The sequence below is a fragment of the Leopardus geoffroyi genome, chromosome C1 (genome assembly GCF_018350155.1).
Source record: "Leopardus geoffroyi isolate Oge1 chromosome C1, O.geoffroyi_Oge1_pat1.0, whole genome shotgun sequence".
NCBI classification, from domain to species: domain Eukaryota; kingdom Metazoa; phylum Chordata; class Mammalia; order Carnivora; family Felidae; genus Leopardus; species Leopardus geoffroyi.
Window position 1 is genome coordinate 59,478,357 of NC_059328.1, and position 17,586 is coordinate 59,495,942.

Genomic DNA, 17,586 nt, shown 5'->3' on the forward strand with positions numbered 1-17,586 from the left:
AACATAACCTTAGTTAGACAAAAATACACAACAATTCTAGGTTTTTAGTCTCCATCTCTTAGGCAAAGTTTACACACAAAGTTTATATGCAATAAATATTGCATTTTGTCTCTTTTGTCTGGCAAAATTAGTCTCTCAACATTTCATAAGACATTTTCATTATGTATAATACTAGGGGACATTTCATGAATGCTGACCTTCTTCCCTTAGGACAAAGTCACTTTTGTAACATTATGGTCAAGTTAATCAAGAAAAGTATAATTTTAAAACAAGGTGGAGTACCATTAAAATTCAATAGCAATGTATTGATTTTGAGTAACGAAAATGGGTATAGTATTCTTTTACACAGGAAATCATAACTCCTCTAATAATTTATTTCAAGCCAACCATATGCTCATGTCTATAACTGTCAATGACACTTTGGGTCTTGATTTGTAAAAAAAAAAAAATCATTATTGACATATTTTTTTTTCTTATTGTAGTAATAAGCCAGAAACAGCACTTAAATTTCAATAGAGCTTGTTTGTATAGGAATGTAGTCTTGATGGACATGATTTTACATTTATGAGAAGTAAAACCAAGTTGTATCTTCACTGACTGATGGGATTTAAATGATCAGTACAACCTGGGTTCAAATGAACATCATGCTTTTTTCTTCGAGAATGTATCTATGAAGTTATAATACTTTACATGTAAAATAGTCAGCATATGTTAAACTATGTTAGAACAGTGCCTGGGGCATACTAAGTGCTCAATAATTAATACTTCATATAAGTATTAACTGGGCTCATTTTATTTTATTTTTTATTATTATTATTATTTTTTTTAACGTTTATTTATTTTTGAGACAGAGAGAGACAGAGCATGAACAGGGGAGGGTCAGAAAGAGGGAGACACAGAATCTGAAACAGGCTCCAGGCTTTGAGCTGTCAGCACAGAGCCCGACGCAGGGCTCGAACTCACGGAACGCGAGATCATGACCTGAGCCGAAGTCGGCCGCTTAACCGACTGAGCCACCCAGGCGCCCCTATTTTTTATTATTTTTAATGTTAATTTTTGATAGAGACAGAGTGCAAGCGGGGGGTGGGGGGAAGATGGGGAGAGGCAGAGAGAGAGGAGACACAGAATCAGAAGCAGGCTCCAGGCCCTAAGCTGTCAGCACAGAGCCCAATATGGGGCTCGAACCCACAAGCCATGAGATCATGACCTTAGCCAAAGTCGGACACTCAACCAACTAAGCCACCCAGGCACCCCAAACTGGGCTCATTTATACATTCACAGTACCTACTGGTGATCTTTCTGGAACCATATGGGATCTATTTTAATATTATGAGTGAAATTTTTACCCATGGAGTCTCACCTCAGCATGAATTAGCATGAAATTTACAACCAAATTAAAAGCTGAATTTTCTAAGATTACAAACAAGCCCTAACTTGTTTTAATATAACCAGTTATGTAATATCTTTTCCTAATACATGTAAGGTGACATTGAAATCACTCTGAAAAAATAATCTAGAAAAATCTAATTCCTAAAACATAAACAGCCTAAAAGAATGCAACCTTGCCATCTGCAACAAAATGGATGGATATAGAGGGTAAAATGTTAAGTAAAATAAGTCAGTCAGAGAAAGATAAATATTATATCATTTCATTCCTATGTGGAATTGAAGAAACAAATGAACAAAGCAGGGGGGGGGGGAGAAACAAAGAATCAACACTCTTAAATATATAGAACAAACTGGCAATTGCTAGAGGGGAGGCGTGGGGGGCAGGGGTGAAAAATCTGAAGGGGATTAAAGAGCACACTTATCATGAGAACTGAGTCATGTATAGAATTGTTGAATCATTCCCTATATTACACATCATCTGAAATTAACATAACATTGTATGTTAATAATACTTAAATTATTTACTTTTTTTAATGTTTGTATATTTTTGAGAGAAAGACAGCATGAGCAGGGGGAGTGTCAGAGAGAGAGGAGACACTGAATCCAAAGGAGGTTCCAGGCTCTGAGCTGTCAGCACAGAGCACAATGTGGGGCTTGAACCCACAATCCATGAGATTATGACCTGAGCCGAAGTCAGACGCTCAACCAACTGGGCCACCCAGGTGCCCCAATTTATACTTAAATTTTTAAAAAACAAATTAAATTAAAAAATATACATAAATAACCTAATACCAACCATTATTTCCAAATTCAGTCCACCCAAAGGAGATAAACTGGAGTGTGTGTGTGTGTGTGTGTGTGTGTGTGTGTTTTCCTAATGCCCAACTCCTCAGAAAATCAAGTTCCATAAGAAAAAAAAAAAAGATCCTTTATAAAATGCTTGAAATTCTTGATGGGTTCATGTTTTCTGTTTTACATGGGTAAGCACTTTCCTCTGAGAATAGTGGATTATATTTTATATTGATTCATCGTATCATCAGACTCATTGTTTAGCCTTATATGTGTTTTAAAATAATGAAAACTTTCTTGTTTTCTAAATTCAAATAGTAGGCATTAACAGTTCTGAATACAAACAATTCCTCATAGCCCACCACTAACTAAATAGAAGTAGAGAGGACTCTGGAAACAGACAAATGAAAGTTAAAATTATAAAGAAAACTCCCAGAACAAAGAGGCACTTTTAACTGCATATATAAATTATTGGTGTGCAATCTTATGGTAAAAGTTTAACTTGCCATCATTATGTAGATTCATTCATTATATAATTATCCATTATGTAAAGCCATTATGGAAATTCACAAACGCTCCACATAGAGTGCAACTCTACAATGGAACCAGAACCATAGCTTGTAATCTGAAGATCTCATATTGTTGAAATGTCATCAGCATAAATTGCTGGTTTTACTAAATTTTTCTTCCTAACATTGAAGAGTAAAGTGCAGTGTCAGGATTGCAAACCTGAAAAAAGACTCTTAAAGAATTACAGTGTTTGGGCGACAGGCTGCCAGCTTGCGAGGATCACACACACAGCCTCTTCATCATACCATCCTTGGTGTTGGCCCAGCACTCAAGTGTTTCAGAGACTTTCTTTCACAAAAGGGGAATGACAATAGAATCAAGAGCACTAATAGAAAGTAATAGCTTCTGGTTTGTACCTGTATTGACTCAAATTATTTTCAGAATTATTTTAAACAATAGATTTGAATGGTACACATCATTTTTAGTTAATAATTTTCATTTTCTATAGCTTTCTATTTTTTCTGATAATTAACATTTCTGTCTTAATTCTCTTTAAAGGTTATAGAAGTTTTAATGTGCTAAACCTGTATGTCTTACAGCTAGGAAATAAAGTTTAAAACCTAAACTTCTTTTAAAGTATCTAAGGCAGGGGTCAGCCAACTCTTAAAAAAAACAGACAATGGGGCTCCTGGGTGGCTCAGTCGGTTACGTGTACGTCTTCAGCTCAGGTCATGATCTCACGGCTTGTGAGTTAGAGCCCCATATCGGGCTCTGTGCTGACAGCTCAGAGCCTGGAGGCTGCTTTGGATTCTGTGTCTCCCTCTCTCTCTGCCCCTCTCCTGCTCATGCTCTGTCTCTCTCTCTCTCTCAAAAATAAATGAACATTAAAATAATAATAATAAAAAAGAACAGACAATAAATTGTTTAGGCTTTGTGGACCATATGGTTTCTACTGCAACTACTCAACTCTACCTTGTAGTACTGAGAAAGCAGTCAAAGGCTATATGTAAAGTTGATAGCATGGCTATATTCCAACAACAATGACAACAGCAACAACAACAACAAACTTCATCTACAGAAACAAAGTAAAGCCAGTTGGCCCACAGGCTTTAGCTTGCTAACCCATGGTCTAATGAATACTGACTTTGTTATCCTGAAATGGCTCTCTTTGACAATCTTAAAATCCTTAATATTCCTTAGTTTGGCAATATCTGTTATATTCCTAATGGACAGTTTATACTATTTATTTTATAGCTGGGGACGTATAGCAATACTTACGAAAGCATGGAAAACACTCGTTTTTAGTTTTCAAAGGTTCTATACGTCAATCCACATGATTTCCAAATGTTGTCTTAAGGTTATTTTAAGGCTACTTGAATGTTAAATAAGTGTATGTCTTATTAAACTCAGTATTCTATCCCAAGCAGAAATATCCTTTAAGAATAAAGGCAAAATCAAGATGTTCTCAGATTAAGTCTATTCTGAGAGAATATCTTTAGTGGACCTACCATTAAAGCATGGCTAAAGGAAGTTTTCTAAATAAAAGGAAGAATAACAGGGGCGCCTGGGTGGCGCAGTCGGTTAAGCGTCCAACTTCAGCCAGGTCACGATCTCGCAGTCCGTGAGTTCGAGCCCCGCGTCGGGCTCTGGGCTGATGGCTCAGAGCCTGGAGCCTGTTTCCTATTCTGTGTCTCCCTCTCTCTCTGCCCCTCGCCCGTTCATGCTCTGTCTCTCTCTGTCCCAAAAATAAATAAACGTTGAAAAAAAAAAAAAAAAGGAAGAATAACAGAGTATATAAATACAAAATACTTCCCTTCTTTTGAGTTTTCTAATATATGTTTGGCAGTTGAAACAAAAACTATACCACTGTATGTAGAGAAATATTTAAGATTACTATATCAAAAAAGCAGAAGAATAAATGTAGGTAAGGTTTCTATACTTCACTGGAACTAGTAAAATAAGAATACCTGTAGACTATGATAAATTATGCTTATATGATACAATACTATTAAATTTATGCAAAGAAGCACACTCAAAAACCCTATGGATAAAACAAAGCAGAATTCAAAAATGGCCAAGTAACTCACAGAAAGGCAGGAAAAAGAAAACAGAGAGAAAAACTAGAGGGAACAAACAGAAAACAACAAGAAAATAAGATGCCAGTCATAAGCCCAAGCAAAAGTGTCACGAGATTGATTTCAGAAAAGAATAACTGGAGTTTGTGGACAAAATGAAGTCAATAGAGGGGAAGAGATTAATGAGGGAGGGAGAGAGAGAATATTTAATGGAATAAGGAACTGACAGGGGCACCTGGGTGGTTCAGTTGGTTGAGGATCTTACCCTTGATTTTGGTTCAGGTCATGATCTCACAGTTGGAGCCCTGCATCAGGCTCTTCATTGAGGGTGCAAAGTCTGCTGGGGATGCTCTCCCACTCTCTCTCTGCCCCTCCCTGTGCTTGTGCTATCTTTCAAAATAAATGAATATACTTAAAAAAAAAAAAGAACCAACAAATGGGAAAGGATGAATGGAATCCAGTACATAAAAGGACAAAACGACATGAACAAACAGTCTTTATCTTCAGTTCAGCAATAGACTTAACTCTTATGGATAATTAGGGTGATATATTCCATCAAACAGCACTAGGCATATGGAAATTAGACAAAAGAGAGTTTAAGACATACAATCCAGTGTTTATGATCGTATTTTGCTCCAGAGCTGAAAGAATATCTTTGTCAGCTAATAAACACCAACAGGGTAGAGTGAGAACATTTCTGGAGATTCCAGATATCAAAGTATGAAAAGAAACTAGGAAGCAAAGATTAAGATAAGCAGCAATGAATAATAAATGGAAATTTGATAGAGGCTTTCAAAATGCCTCATATTTGTTATCTGTAATCTATTATTTTAAAATGTATCTTTTAACTTTTCCTATGTTTTTTTTTCTTGAGTGGATCCAGATTTATTAATCTAATGATGTATGATTAAGAATTTTATTTTGCTTTTATATTCAAAATCAGATGACTTGTGTAAATTTGTCAATGTTCTCTACAAGCTTTAAGTGAGTTTTAGCTTTATGATACCCTCATTTGAGAGCAGCTATGTGAAGTGCATTCAAGAGTTGTAAGTAAGCCCCTCAATTTTAGAAACAGGGTTGGAGATTCCATTTGATCAAAAGTTTAAACACATTTCAGTAGTAAATTAACCACTAATACTACATGATATTTACTGTAAGTCACCGACTCTGTTCAATGCTCTATACTATTCCATTTAATACTCAGAACAATTCTGGCACAATTAGTACTGCCATGTTATGTGTAAAGTTTAAAGGAGTTAACAGTTTTGTCAAAGATTTTACAGTGTGTAAGATGAAGATCTGGGTCTCAAACCCAGTTCTGACTGATGTAAAGTTCATGATTTTAACCACTGTACTATACTAGCACCGTCTGATGCCCAAGAAATTGTGGGTAGGAAACTTCATTATTAGAATTCCCTTAGGAATTGTATTAAATTACCTTACCTTACCTTTAAATTACATGAAATTGAATTACCTTAGATTACAAATTTTGAGAAAACCTTGAAAATGTCTAGGTATATAAGAAGTTAGTCATAGATTAGTTAAAGCAGTAGTATCACTTGTAAATAAAGATGCATGAAGTTTCTATCTAAGTTTCTCATGATCGAACAGTTAATTGCCTCCTTATGTTCTGCTTGACATAAATACTTTTTACCATTAATTCTGTAATCACCTTTTGTATGCACACTACGTTCCAGGCCCTATCCCAGGATTGTTAGATAAAACCAAACAAAATATGGTTAATTTTTTGCACTAAAGTTATTTAAGTTCTTTTGGTTAATAGAGTATCATAGAAAATAGTCTAGATGTCTGAGTTTCTGATAATTTTACTATAAAACAGGTGAACAGGGTTATATATTTGAAGCCAATGTATAATTATTATAACCCCAAGTATACTGTATCCAACTATTTGAAGTAATGTAAAATCTCTGATTCCACAGATAGGGCAATTAAAATACAAGATGAACCTGGCATATATTGCCATGCCAGAAAGCATCAAAGTGTTGAAAAAAAAATGATGGTAACACATCAAAAGGACATGAGAATCAGAATGAAGTGACTTCTACTCACCAAATAAGGGACAATTGGAGAATCAAAATAACCAAAGACAGTAATGAAATATAAAAAGTTTAAAAAAGTTGGGAATCCTTGAGCCTCCGCCATTATAAATAGATAAAGTAATAAATAAGTAAGAAATAGGGGAAGTCAGGTTAATGATTGCAGTGGAATGCCAAGCGCTGACTGGTAAAAGTAGGATTGCTCAAGCTAGAAAAATCATCATTTTGTAATCATCAGAGTAAAGATTAGTTCACAAAAGAATCACTGGTAATGCAAAATCTAGGGGGAAGGTTAACAAGCAACAGACATTTGCATTTTAAGGGTTTAAATCTCTCCAAAACTGCTTAGTTAGGTAGCATGGCGAAAGGAAGAGAGAGAGAGAGAGAGAGAGAGAGAGAGAGAGACAGAGAGAGAGAGAACTATGCAATGCAGAAATCAGACACCTTGATTAGGTAATCAAAATTACATCACAAATGAGGGACAGATGGATATCCTGCGCCTGTGGATATCATTCCCTGAGAAGGCCACAACTTCACTTGTTTCGTCCCAGATGGGAATGACTAGAACTTAATCACGAGGAAGCATGAGTCAAACCCCAAATGAGAACACATCCTGTTAAAAAAGAAGGGGATGGCACATTCAGTGCTGAAAAATGTCAATGTTTGGTAATGCCATTAGGAATTAGACCCCAGAATAAAGAGGACTGAAGGGATGTGACAACAAAATAAGATACTTGGATTTCGTACTTAGAGGGAAAAAAAAATCTATTCAGAACGTTATTCCATCAATTGACAAAATTGGAATATGAATAACAATGGGACAAAAGTATGATACCAATGTTAAATGCACGTAAGTTGAAAACAGCATCGTGGTTACATAAAAGAATGCCCTTAGTCTTCAGAAACACACACTGACATAACTAGGAAGAAAAGGCCATGATGTATGCAGATTGTTTTCAAATGATTCAATGAAAAAATATATAAATTTTCATATACTCTACACACAGCAAATGTTGAAGCAAATGGGAAAAATGATGGATGAAATCAAGTAAAGGATGTAGGGCATAGTTTGTATTATTTCTGTAACAATTTTTACATGAATTTGAAATTAATTTTTAGATATAGAAAATATAGAAAGAGAGAAATCAACATACGTAAACTCTAAGGAAGCTCATATATACAGAAACTTCTTAAGAACGATGTTTTTGTGAAAGGTACAATGTGTTGTTTGAAGTAACAAGTAGAATGACACCTCAAGTTAGTTAAGGCAATGTTTGTGATATGCTTGAACCCACAACCTAATTTTTGTGGGGGGTGGTGGTGGGGATTAGGGAGAAGCTCTGTGAAGCTATCATCCTGTGACCATTTTTTTAGTTGATTTGTAAAACTGATATAGACCATAAACAAATCAGCAAGAATTAACACAAGTACTGGTTAAAAAAAAAATCTAAACAAATTACACATGTGCAAAAAACAGCCATTATTTCTAGTACAGACAGGGAGTGTATCTGTATCTGTTATCTGTTCCTGTGGTGACCACTATTTTTAGATACATTTTCTTTTGTGATAGCAAAAGAAGAGAGCATACAAAATGTTGATATTTCTTGGGTAAAATACAGACAGATCAATGGAGTTTATGATTTTGCTTTAAATATAAGTATGTAAGTTGGAGAAATTTAATAGAATTATAAGACATGTTACTTAAAGCAGAAACTCTACAGTGCTGTGCATTTGAATACAGATCATTAGTAAATTATAATTTGAAATTATTGGAAGCATTTATAAATATATCGGCCATGTCTAGCTATTCATTGGAGAATAGTTAATATTTATGCTAATATTACTCATTTGCTCTGTATGGCAGGATCAGAAAAATAAATCCATGCGCAGTTTAACTTATAAACCCAATCTGTCTTCTTTCAGCTTCATGATGTTATCCATTATCATTATTCTAATAACTTCACTAACCAACATTCACGCTATTTAATTAAACCAAAATGTATCTAAGCACTTAAAAAGAAGAATATGCATAATAACAAGCACTGTAAAGCAGGAGAGTTCAGTCCAAAATATTAATCTTAAATTATATGAAGATGAAGATTATGTGCTTCATTCTTACAAAAATTATATTGCCATATCAGATTTAAATCCCCGGAAAGATGATTAAGAATCAGCCATACATTTGCATATCACCTTATACTTTTTAAAGCACATTTATGCTTATTATCTTTTTTAAGTCTCACAATAGTTAGGCATTTTTATCATTTGATTTTTGGAAAGTAGAAAACTAGCTGAAGGAAACTGAGGCTGTGAGATTTGCAATACAATTGGCTGAACTGATGTGGATGAGAACCTTGCGATAAAAGTGTTTGTATCCTAACTGCTTGCCCTCAGTTTGTCTCACTTAGACCCCATAGAGAGTCCTGCCACTAATTCAGTGCTCATATACCAGTTTTATGATTCTGTAGCTGCTCTAAGGAGTGAAGTATTGGCAGTCAGGAGCACACTCCTGCTTCAGAAATAATATAGGGGCCATAATGCATATTATATAAGTATATACTGCTGTTCTATTGATTTTTTTCTCACATTCATGCTAATACTTAGCATATGATGTAAGTCTCATTAGACCGACTGCATAAATGAGGAAACTCAAAGACACTTAAGGACAAGTGATACTAAGGACAGCATTAGCAGATAAAATGGATGTGGCCATTGTACTCTTTCTACACCTACATGAAGGGTGATTTTCTGATTTCTTTAAAAGCAGTTTCATCACACTAGCCTTGTTAGAGCTATTTCCACCAAAACTGTAAGACGAATGAAATCAGATTTCACTTATCGAGTATGTGGTGGGATCCTATCCATTAAAAGTACCACTGTTATTTCCAGGGTACAACTCAAAGCTATATAGTTCAAATATTTAATCTTTACACAAATTGGTAATGCTGTGAAGAGTGGCTGTGAAAACAGCCTTGTTTTGATGATGATTATACCCAACTTCCTAAAGTTGACTTAATGTCTTTAGGAGAAGGTGCACTGTAGCAGAAGCACCCGAAACCCATACAAAATGTTACGTCCCTTAATTTCACCTAGCTCTGTGGTCTTGTACAAGTTACTTAAAGTCTTGGGTTTTCAGATCCCTCATCAGTTAAAATTTAATTCTAAATGCCAAATCCTTGATTCTGAACTGCATTTTGAAATTAGACCCAGCAACCTCATAATTTGTATAATTTCATTCTCTCTTGATTACCTTAGCAGTTCACGCTGGCCTATTAACATGTGAATGACGACTGAATAAAAGCCTTACACATTTAAATGAAGATATTTCTCTTGTGATATTTCCATTTGAGCTTTATGTCTATTGATTTGTGATTATCCAGTACACTAAAATGAAAATAACCTTGACTAAGAACCAAGAGACACAGATTCTAATCTGGGCTCTGACAGAAACCGTTCATTTAACTTCTGTGAACTACAGTGCCTTTAGGCATAAAGATTCAGTATAAAAGTACGTATCCTGTTTATCTCACAAAAAATATGTAAAAAATATAAGTTGACTCTTAGGTTCTGAACATCGAGGTTACAGAATAATAATGAGCAATGGTTCAAACAACACTGATATATTTCTGCTTTACCTGATGGTGAGATGTGCCGCCAAGAAATGGAAGGCTCTGGTTTCCCAGTGGCCAAACAAGTAAGGGTGACATTGGTTCCTTCATTGATGGTCATATCGCTTGAGATGTCATATATCTTCGGAGGAACTGAAATGACAAAACATTCAGTGGTCAGCAAAATACAGTAAAATTCTATTGAACTAAACATGATCAACTCCACGATATTATACTTACAACCCATGTTCACCACTCAAAATAGAGATTCTCTGGATTGTTAGGACTCTCCTAGAGTTTTCTGTTTGTTGGCTGGTTTTATTTGTTCGCCAACTTTTAAATATTGAATACTTCAGCATAAATGAATTAATAACAAAAAAGTTTGAATTTTACTTCAATTAAAATTTTATTGTGCATACTTGTATTAGACACTGCAATATAGCCAATCTATTTGTTCCACCTATGTATCTCCACTATAATGATGGCTTTCTTGATGAGATGATTTAATAAGAATGGAAATTTGGAAGAAACTTAAAATAGCAGAACAGTTGCTCTTTTAAAAGCTAAGTGAGGTAAAACATATATAGGATTAGGAGGTAAGGGGTGCTTGGGTGGCTCAGTCAGTTGAGCATCTGACTCTTGTCAGATCTGACTCAGGTCATGATCTCATGGTTTGTGGGACTGAGTCCTGTGTTGTCAGTGTGGAACTTGGGATGTTCTCTCTCCCTGTCTCTCTCTCTGCCCCTGCCCTGCTTGTGCGCAAGTGAGTGCCCACCTGCACTCTCTCTTTCTCTCAAAATAAATAAACATTTAAAAAAAGAGATTTCAGGGTTACAAAAGCATTTGGGACCTCAATTTTCAATCTGCCAATTAGTAGGGGTGGACTTACTAACCATTTATATTTGAAGGGGCTCCATTTCTAAGGGCTTGAAAAGTGTCTTCTTGTCAGTGAAGGCTGGGAACCGCTGGTTAAAATAGATCTCTTCACCCTGGGATTTCTTAGAACCTTTGTTATGCTTACTGTAAATCTCCAAGAATGAACGGGAAAAATTCTTATTGTATTTGTTTAAATGTTCTTTTTTTTTCCCTCACGTACTAGACTGTGTATGCTTTTATCCAAGAGCATTTGAAAAAATCGGTGACCATGGAATATACTTTGGGAATGCTGGATAGGAAAATCCCTAAATGAACTTCCAATTAAACTGTCCATATCCTTTCAAATATCAGATGGTCTCTCACTTCACCCTCAAATGCCATGGATACGAATCCTGGGTTCTCTACCAGCTGTGTTATCCAGGGCAATTTACGTCTGTATCTCAGCCTCAGTGTCTTCATGTGAAAGATGAAACCCATATAGCTGCTGTGAGGGTTAAATAAGCCACTGTATTTTAAAGAACTTACTAAAGCACCTGGCATCAGTATTAGCTATCATTATTAAATGCCCTAGGACACATATGTGGTTTTTGAATTTCATTTCAGTACTGCCCTTTTCCTGTGCTTTCACCAACTCATCATTTTGGCAGTGTGTAAGACCAGCTTGTGCCATAAGTTTTAGTTTACTCTACACAAATTATAGTATGTTGAAGTTCCAGGTAAAAACCAAAAATTGGCAATTAGATGTCTTCATAATTTTTAGGCAAATAAGCCTTTTACTGGAATTCTTTTAATTGTTCCATTCTTAGGCTTTCTTTATGCAAAAGATAGGTTTTCACAGCTATTTTTAAAAAGGTAATTAAAATTTGTCACAGGGATAAATTAAATTATCTATACTTTGAATATCATCTTAGATTTTTAAAATAAAACCAATATTCCATTACCAAAAAACCCCTAGAATGATTTGATTATAAATATAAAGTATTTGATTATATATAACTGTAGCTAAGATGTAGGAAAAAGCTTATTCCTAACTAATATACCATTGTAACTGTTTCTAAATGACATTCTTTAATTGGCATTTAAAACAAATTATCATTAAACTCTTCAGTGAGTTTTCCCAGGCAAAAATAAAAATAAAAAAAATAAGAATCATTCCAAACCGAAGACTCTTTTTAGCTTAACTGAAACAGAACAGAAATAAAAGACATTAAGATACCCTTGGAGGAAAGTAGAAGAAAGTGTGCATGACTCATTGGTGAATAGGAGAACTAATAAGAATCAACTTAAATTAAACAAAACCATCATCTGGATATACGGATGTAGGTGCAGGTTTGAAATAGTAAACTATGAAATACATGTGTACATATGTACATATATAAATACACACACAATTACATACACGCTAATGGCCACTAAACAAAAGTTATATAGTACTTTCCTCCTTCATACAGGAGACAGTACATAGAGATCAGTCAAGTTTATCGACTTTTTCCAAACATATAACTGACTCAATTTTGGGCAAAGGTATGTATATTTAAGAAAAATGATGGAATGCCACAAGACCATGAATTCTATCCTGTATATTATTTTGTCAATTCTATCTGATCTTAAAATAGTTAGTTTACTCTTTACATGTCTACCTATATTTAAAGTGGTAAACATGAGTGGTAAACTAATATTAAGCACACTATTTGGCTTCACAGAGAAACAACTAAGTCCCTTAGCAATAAACTTAGATTTGACATTTAACTTTGGGAAATTGTGTGGTGGGGAAGAGTGTTGAATTCCAGGTGTGACATGTCATCTCAGTGATGGCAATTGCCTCCCGGGGCCTCATAAGTCAGGATATGTTACAGGGAAGAAACATCTGGAAAGAGGATGTTAGTAAAGGAAAATCCCTCTGGCAAGGCTCTTCTCCCTAGAATGCATCACCTGTTGGCAGCAGATGCTGTGTGTGAAGAGGGCCAATGAAATCCTTCACATGCACTGTAGCTCGTGGAGGCAAAAACAGGTGTTGCTTTGCTGACTGTTCAAAGCCATTTTATATTCAGTTCGAGACTGCAAACTTTTACTGAGTATTGTGGAGGGAATAATTCTGGACTCACAGGAAATGCAAAATTTTCAAGGCATAATCCTTGCCCTCAAGGAACTTAAAATTAAAAGAAGGAGCCAATTAGGTAAGTAATGAAGAGAAGACAAATATTTTCCATGTTTTCCTTTCCCATTTTACATGAGTAACACATGTCTTATAGGTATGCCTTGTGCGACCAAATCAGCAGACATTAGTTTTATGTTGGTTTCCTTTAAAGAGAACCATGTAGGATAGTTTATGCACAAAGTTATTCAGTGTGGTACTATTTATAATAGAGAAAAACTATTAATAGCCTCAATGTAGGACAACAGAAATAGAGGTATTGTTAGCTCTGCATCTAGAATAAGGTATGGTACTGGGAAAGGACTTGGGATGATCTGAGGCAGCATCATGCTAGGAGAAAATAGAAGAGAAAAAAAGATGCTTTTACTTTGGGTAACAAGAGCAGGGAAGAATGGTAATGCCTCAGGCATCTTAAGATCATTCAGTTCTGATGGGTGTCCCTGGGTTATAGTTTGTGTATAAATCATGCATGCACACAGGTCGGGAGGACTCTGTTGAGCTCTGTGAGTGACAAAGCAGCATGTCTATAGTATTTCCAATATACTATGCACTTGCATAGAAAAACAGAACAATGAGGAGAGTTAAAATATCTTACTATTCTAGGTGTATGTTCCTTTTCCATATGCCTTATCTTAAACTCTCTCAAACTCTTTTCATTTAGAAATTGAGCTGAAAAATCATTTGTCTGAAAAGGTGCATAAGTGTTCAATCAATTCAACAATTCTTAAATCACTAAGTAAGTACAGATTTTAGTAACATTTTGAGTTGCTGTCCACATGTTTATGACCTAGAGCAGAATAATAAAGGAATAAATTAGTCATCTAAATGTAAACTTGTTTGGGGCGCCTGGGTGGCGCAGTCGGTTAAGCGTCCGACTTCAGCCAGGTCACGATCTCACGGTCCGTGAGTTCGAGCCCCGCATCAGGCTCTGGGCTGATGGCTCAGAGCCTGGAGCCTGTTTCCGATTCTGTGTCTCCCTCTCTCCCTGCCCCTCCCCCGTTCATGCTCTGTCTCTCTCTGTCCCAAAAATAAATAAACGTTGAAAAAAAAAAAAAAAAATTTAAATGTAAACTTGTTTAATTCATAGGAAGAAATTATTATAACATTATCATCACTGTTATCATCATCACGATACCATAAGTAAAACAATGAAGTTCTAGATTTCATACTGAATCACAGAATATCTCTCTCCTAAGGGGACCCTTATTGGGGATTCTTATGACTTTGCAACTGTGTTCATAATTAATTGTTCTATGTCACCAGTTACAGAATTGAAGAACATTGGAAACTTTCTAAACAACAGAGGTTGGAAGATTGTGTTAGGATGGAGTGTTTTTTGAAATTCCCATATACATTTAAGGGAGTAACACTTGGATCCTCAAATTGATCATCTGCTTTGCCTTTAATTACTTGCAGGCCTCAAATTCAACTACTACCTAGTACCGCGTCCTCAACTCCTATTCACCTCACCATGGTGAGGGGATAATGCATATTTAGGTGAATCTCTTGATTTCAATTTACTAAAGGTGATTTAAACTTCTGTTTAGTTTCACTTTCACTAAAAAATGTGCAGTCTGACCTGCCCCGACTGCCTTCTCTCAGTTGAGCCATCTATCACAGTGTCCTCAGGCAGGGTATGGAGCAGTATCAGTAAGGAAAATTGTAGAATATATATCCAAACCAAAAACTAATGATTTCTACAGGGCCAGCCATTTGGGATTATCCTGCACCATTTGCATCATCATGCGCAACTGAGTTTGTGAGTGGCTTCATCTGTTTTTTGTTTTTAAAGTTTTAAAGTTTTTAAAGTACACCCATTTTTATCTACATATAAATAAAATAAGTCTTTCACTTGTTTGTTTAATGAGCAGCCTTCACAGAGTCTGGAACATAACCAATAAAAAGGATGACTATGAGACTATGATTCATATGAATCATTTGAATCATATGAGCCCAGTGTTTTATCATATTAAATGTGCAGATGATTTTTTTTTAAACTTTTTTAACGTTTATTTATTTTTGGGACAGAGAGAGACAGAGCATGAACGGGGGAGGGGCAGAGAGAGAGGGAGACACAGAATCGGAAACTGGCTCCAGGCTCTGAGCCATCAGCCCAGAACCTGACACGGGGCTCGAACTCACGGACCGCGAGATCGTGACCCGGCTGAAGTCGGACGCTTAACCGACTGCGCCACCCAGGCGCCCCAATGTGCAGATGATTTTGAGAAATAATAAACACAACAGAGTTCACACCCATACCAAGTTCCGTGAGATGTGAGGCTGGGTCACACATAACACTGAAAACCTTAGATGATATATTTGATGATTATCTTAACTGTAAGTGCAAGACAGTGACTATTTAGATTGGGAAAGTTGTGTTGGCTCACTAGAATCAATTAAATGGCCCATCGAGTTCTTAAGTTGTGAGAGTCAATGAAAGACCACAGCACATACAAATCCATGTGGAAGTCTTCTTTGAATTTACAGGGATAAAAAAAAAATGGATGAAGTATGTACTTAATCTGGCCCCAAACATTCACAGATTATTGAAGGAAACATCAGTTCAGTATTTATCATAACCACAATATTCTTGGCATAAAACCCACTTGTTTCCTCAGGGTGTAAAAATCACAGCAGTGTTTTATAGGTAAGTGCACTCTTCACATCATTCTCTGAAGCTATTCCTAAAATCATTTAAAAGCTTCCATATATCTATTTGGATTATGCACACGGTCACCAGATCTGTTCTACAAATATGTTCACTAGGCCAAACAATAAATAAAAATAAAAGTTATTCTATGTCTCTGGTGTCTTGCTTGACTTAACTTTCTTCACAGTGACTTCTTCCACCCACAAAACTTCCTACAAAGAAGAAACACTGAGTGAAAATTTCAAGTGAATGTTAAAGGGTTAGAATTTTACCTTAAACCATTGTATCACTGATGGTTTTGATCATCTCAAAGCCAGATAGATTTTTCTGGGCATGTGTCTTATTGAAATAACAGCTTGTACCCACAACCCTGTCCTTCCTCACTCCTCTTATAGTTTCTTTGTTATAGCATCTCTTATATCTGTCAGTATCATTGATATTTACTTCATTGTTAATTACCTCTTCTTCTCATAGAACAGAAGTAAAGACCTTGGGTAGGAATCTAGTTTATGCAACAGCCTATCACCAACACCTAAAAAAGGTCCTGACACATGGAAAATATTCAACAAATATTTGTTTTCTTGTTCTTTTATGGTTGAGCTAATATTTCTTTGACTTTGTAATGAATATTTCCCATAGAATTTTATACCACTGCGAGAATGATGTAATATAAATATGTGAGAATATAGTGAAAATATAATTATAGTGTCAAGAGTCCTCTGTGACTTTTTTCAAGGATTCTCCAATTCGGGGGATTCAATATTCTTTTAAAAACACAGTATTTTCCTATGTCACTGCCTACCATAGTTTATGCCAGGCAAAATGTGTATGATATGGCAATAATCATATACATTTATACCCAACAGAATAGGCTGTCACATCTTAGTACTGTATATGTTTATTAGAGTTGTTTTTTTTTGTTTGTTATGTAAATTTGGGGTCAAAAGGATTTGACCTTAAGAGTGTATACATATTATTTCTGCCTTTTTTTTCCCTTCTCCATAGATTCGGAGTCTAAGTTAGTTCAAATAAGCTATATCTCTGAAGATTTTCCAAACCGCTTGAATCAACAAGCTAGACATAACTATAAATCTTCAGAGAATTGGCGCTTTTTTGCACTCCCATCTCTGGTAATGGCTGGCAGCATCAAAAGAACAGTCTTCCTTTCCCTAGGCTGGCACTTCCCTTTTCAGTCTTGGCCAGCCCCCAGAAAGTGAAAGCAGAGCTACGTTACATAACAAACCTCCTGGAAAAGGTGCTGTTCTCAAACTGAGAGAAGAAGAAATTGTTTCAGGATTTTTTTTCCTCTAAATTGGTTTGCTTGTGGGTGCCTGATGGTTTCCTGGCTTGCATTTAACTAGCAACATTGTTTTCTCCGGCTCATAGACTATAGCTGACTTTTTATAGTTTATGACATTTCAGAGATTTCTATGGCTTCTCCCCTCATCCCATCACTCAGATAGTGATAGGAGGAAAA

At 35.7% G+C, this 17,586-nt stretch overlaps 1 protein-coding gene across 3 annotated transcripts in view; it reads right to left on the reverse strand.

Annotated features, from left to right (window-relative positions):
• The window catches only part of NEGR1 (neuronal growth regulator 1), an 851,294-nt gene that overhangs the window by 329,011 nt on the left and 504,697 nt on the right, over positions 1 to 17,586 (reverse strand). For all 3 annotated transcript variants that reach the window (XM_045477845.1, XM_045477846.1, XM_045477847.1), the window contains exon 3: positions 10,456 to 10,581. In XM_045477845.1, the coding sequence (XP_045333801.1) occupies positions 10,456 to 10,581 (126 nt within the window). The remainder of the gene's footprint in view (positions 1 to 10,455; positions 10,582 to 17,586) is intronic.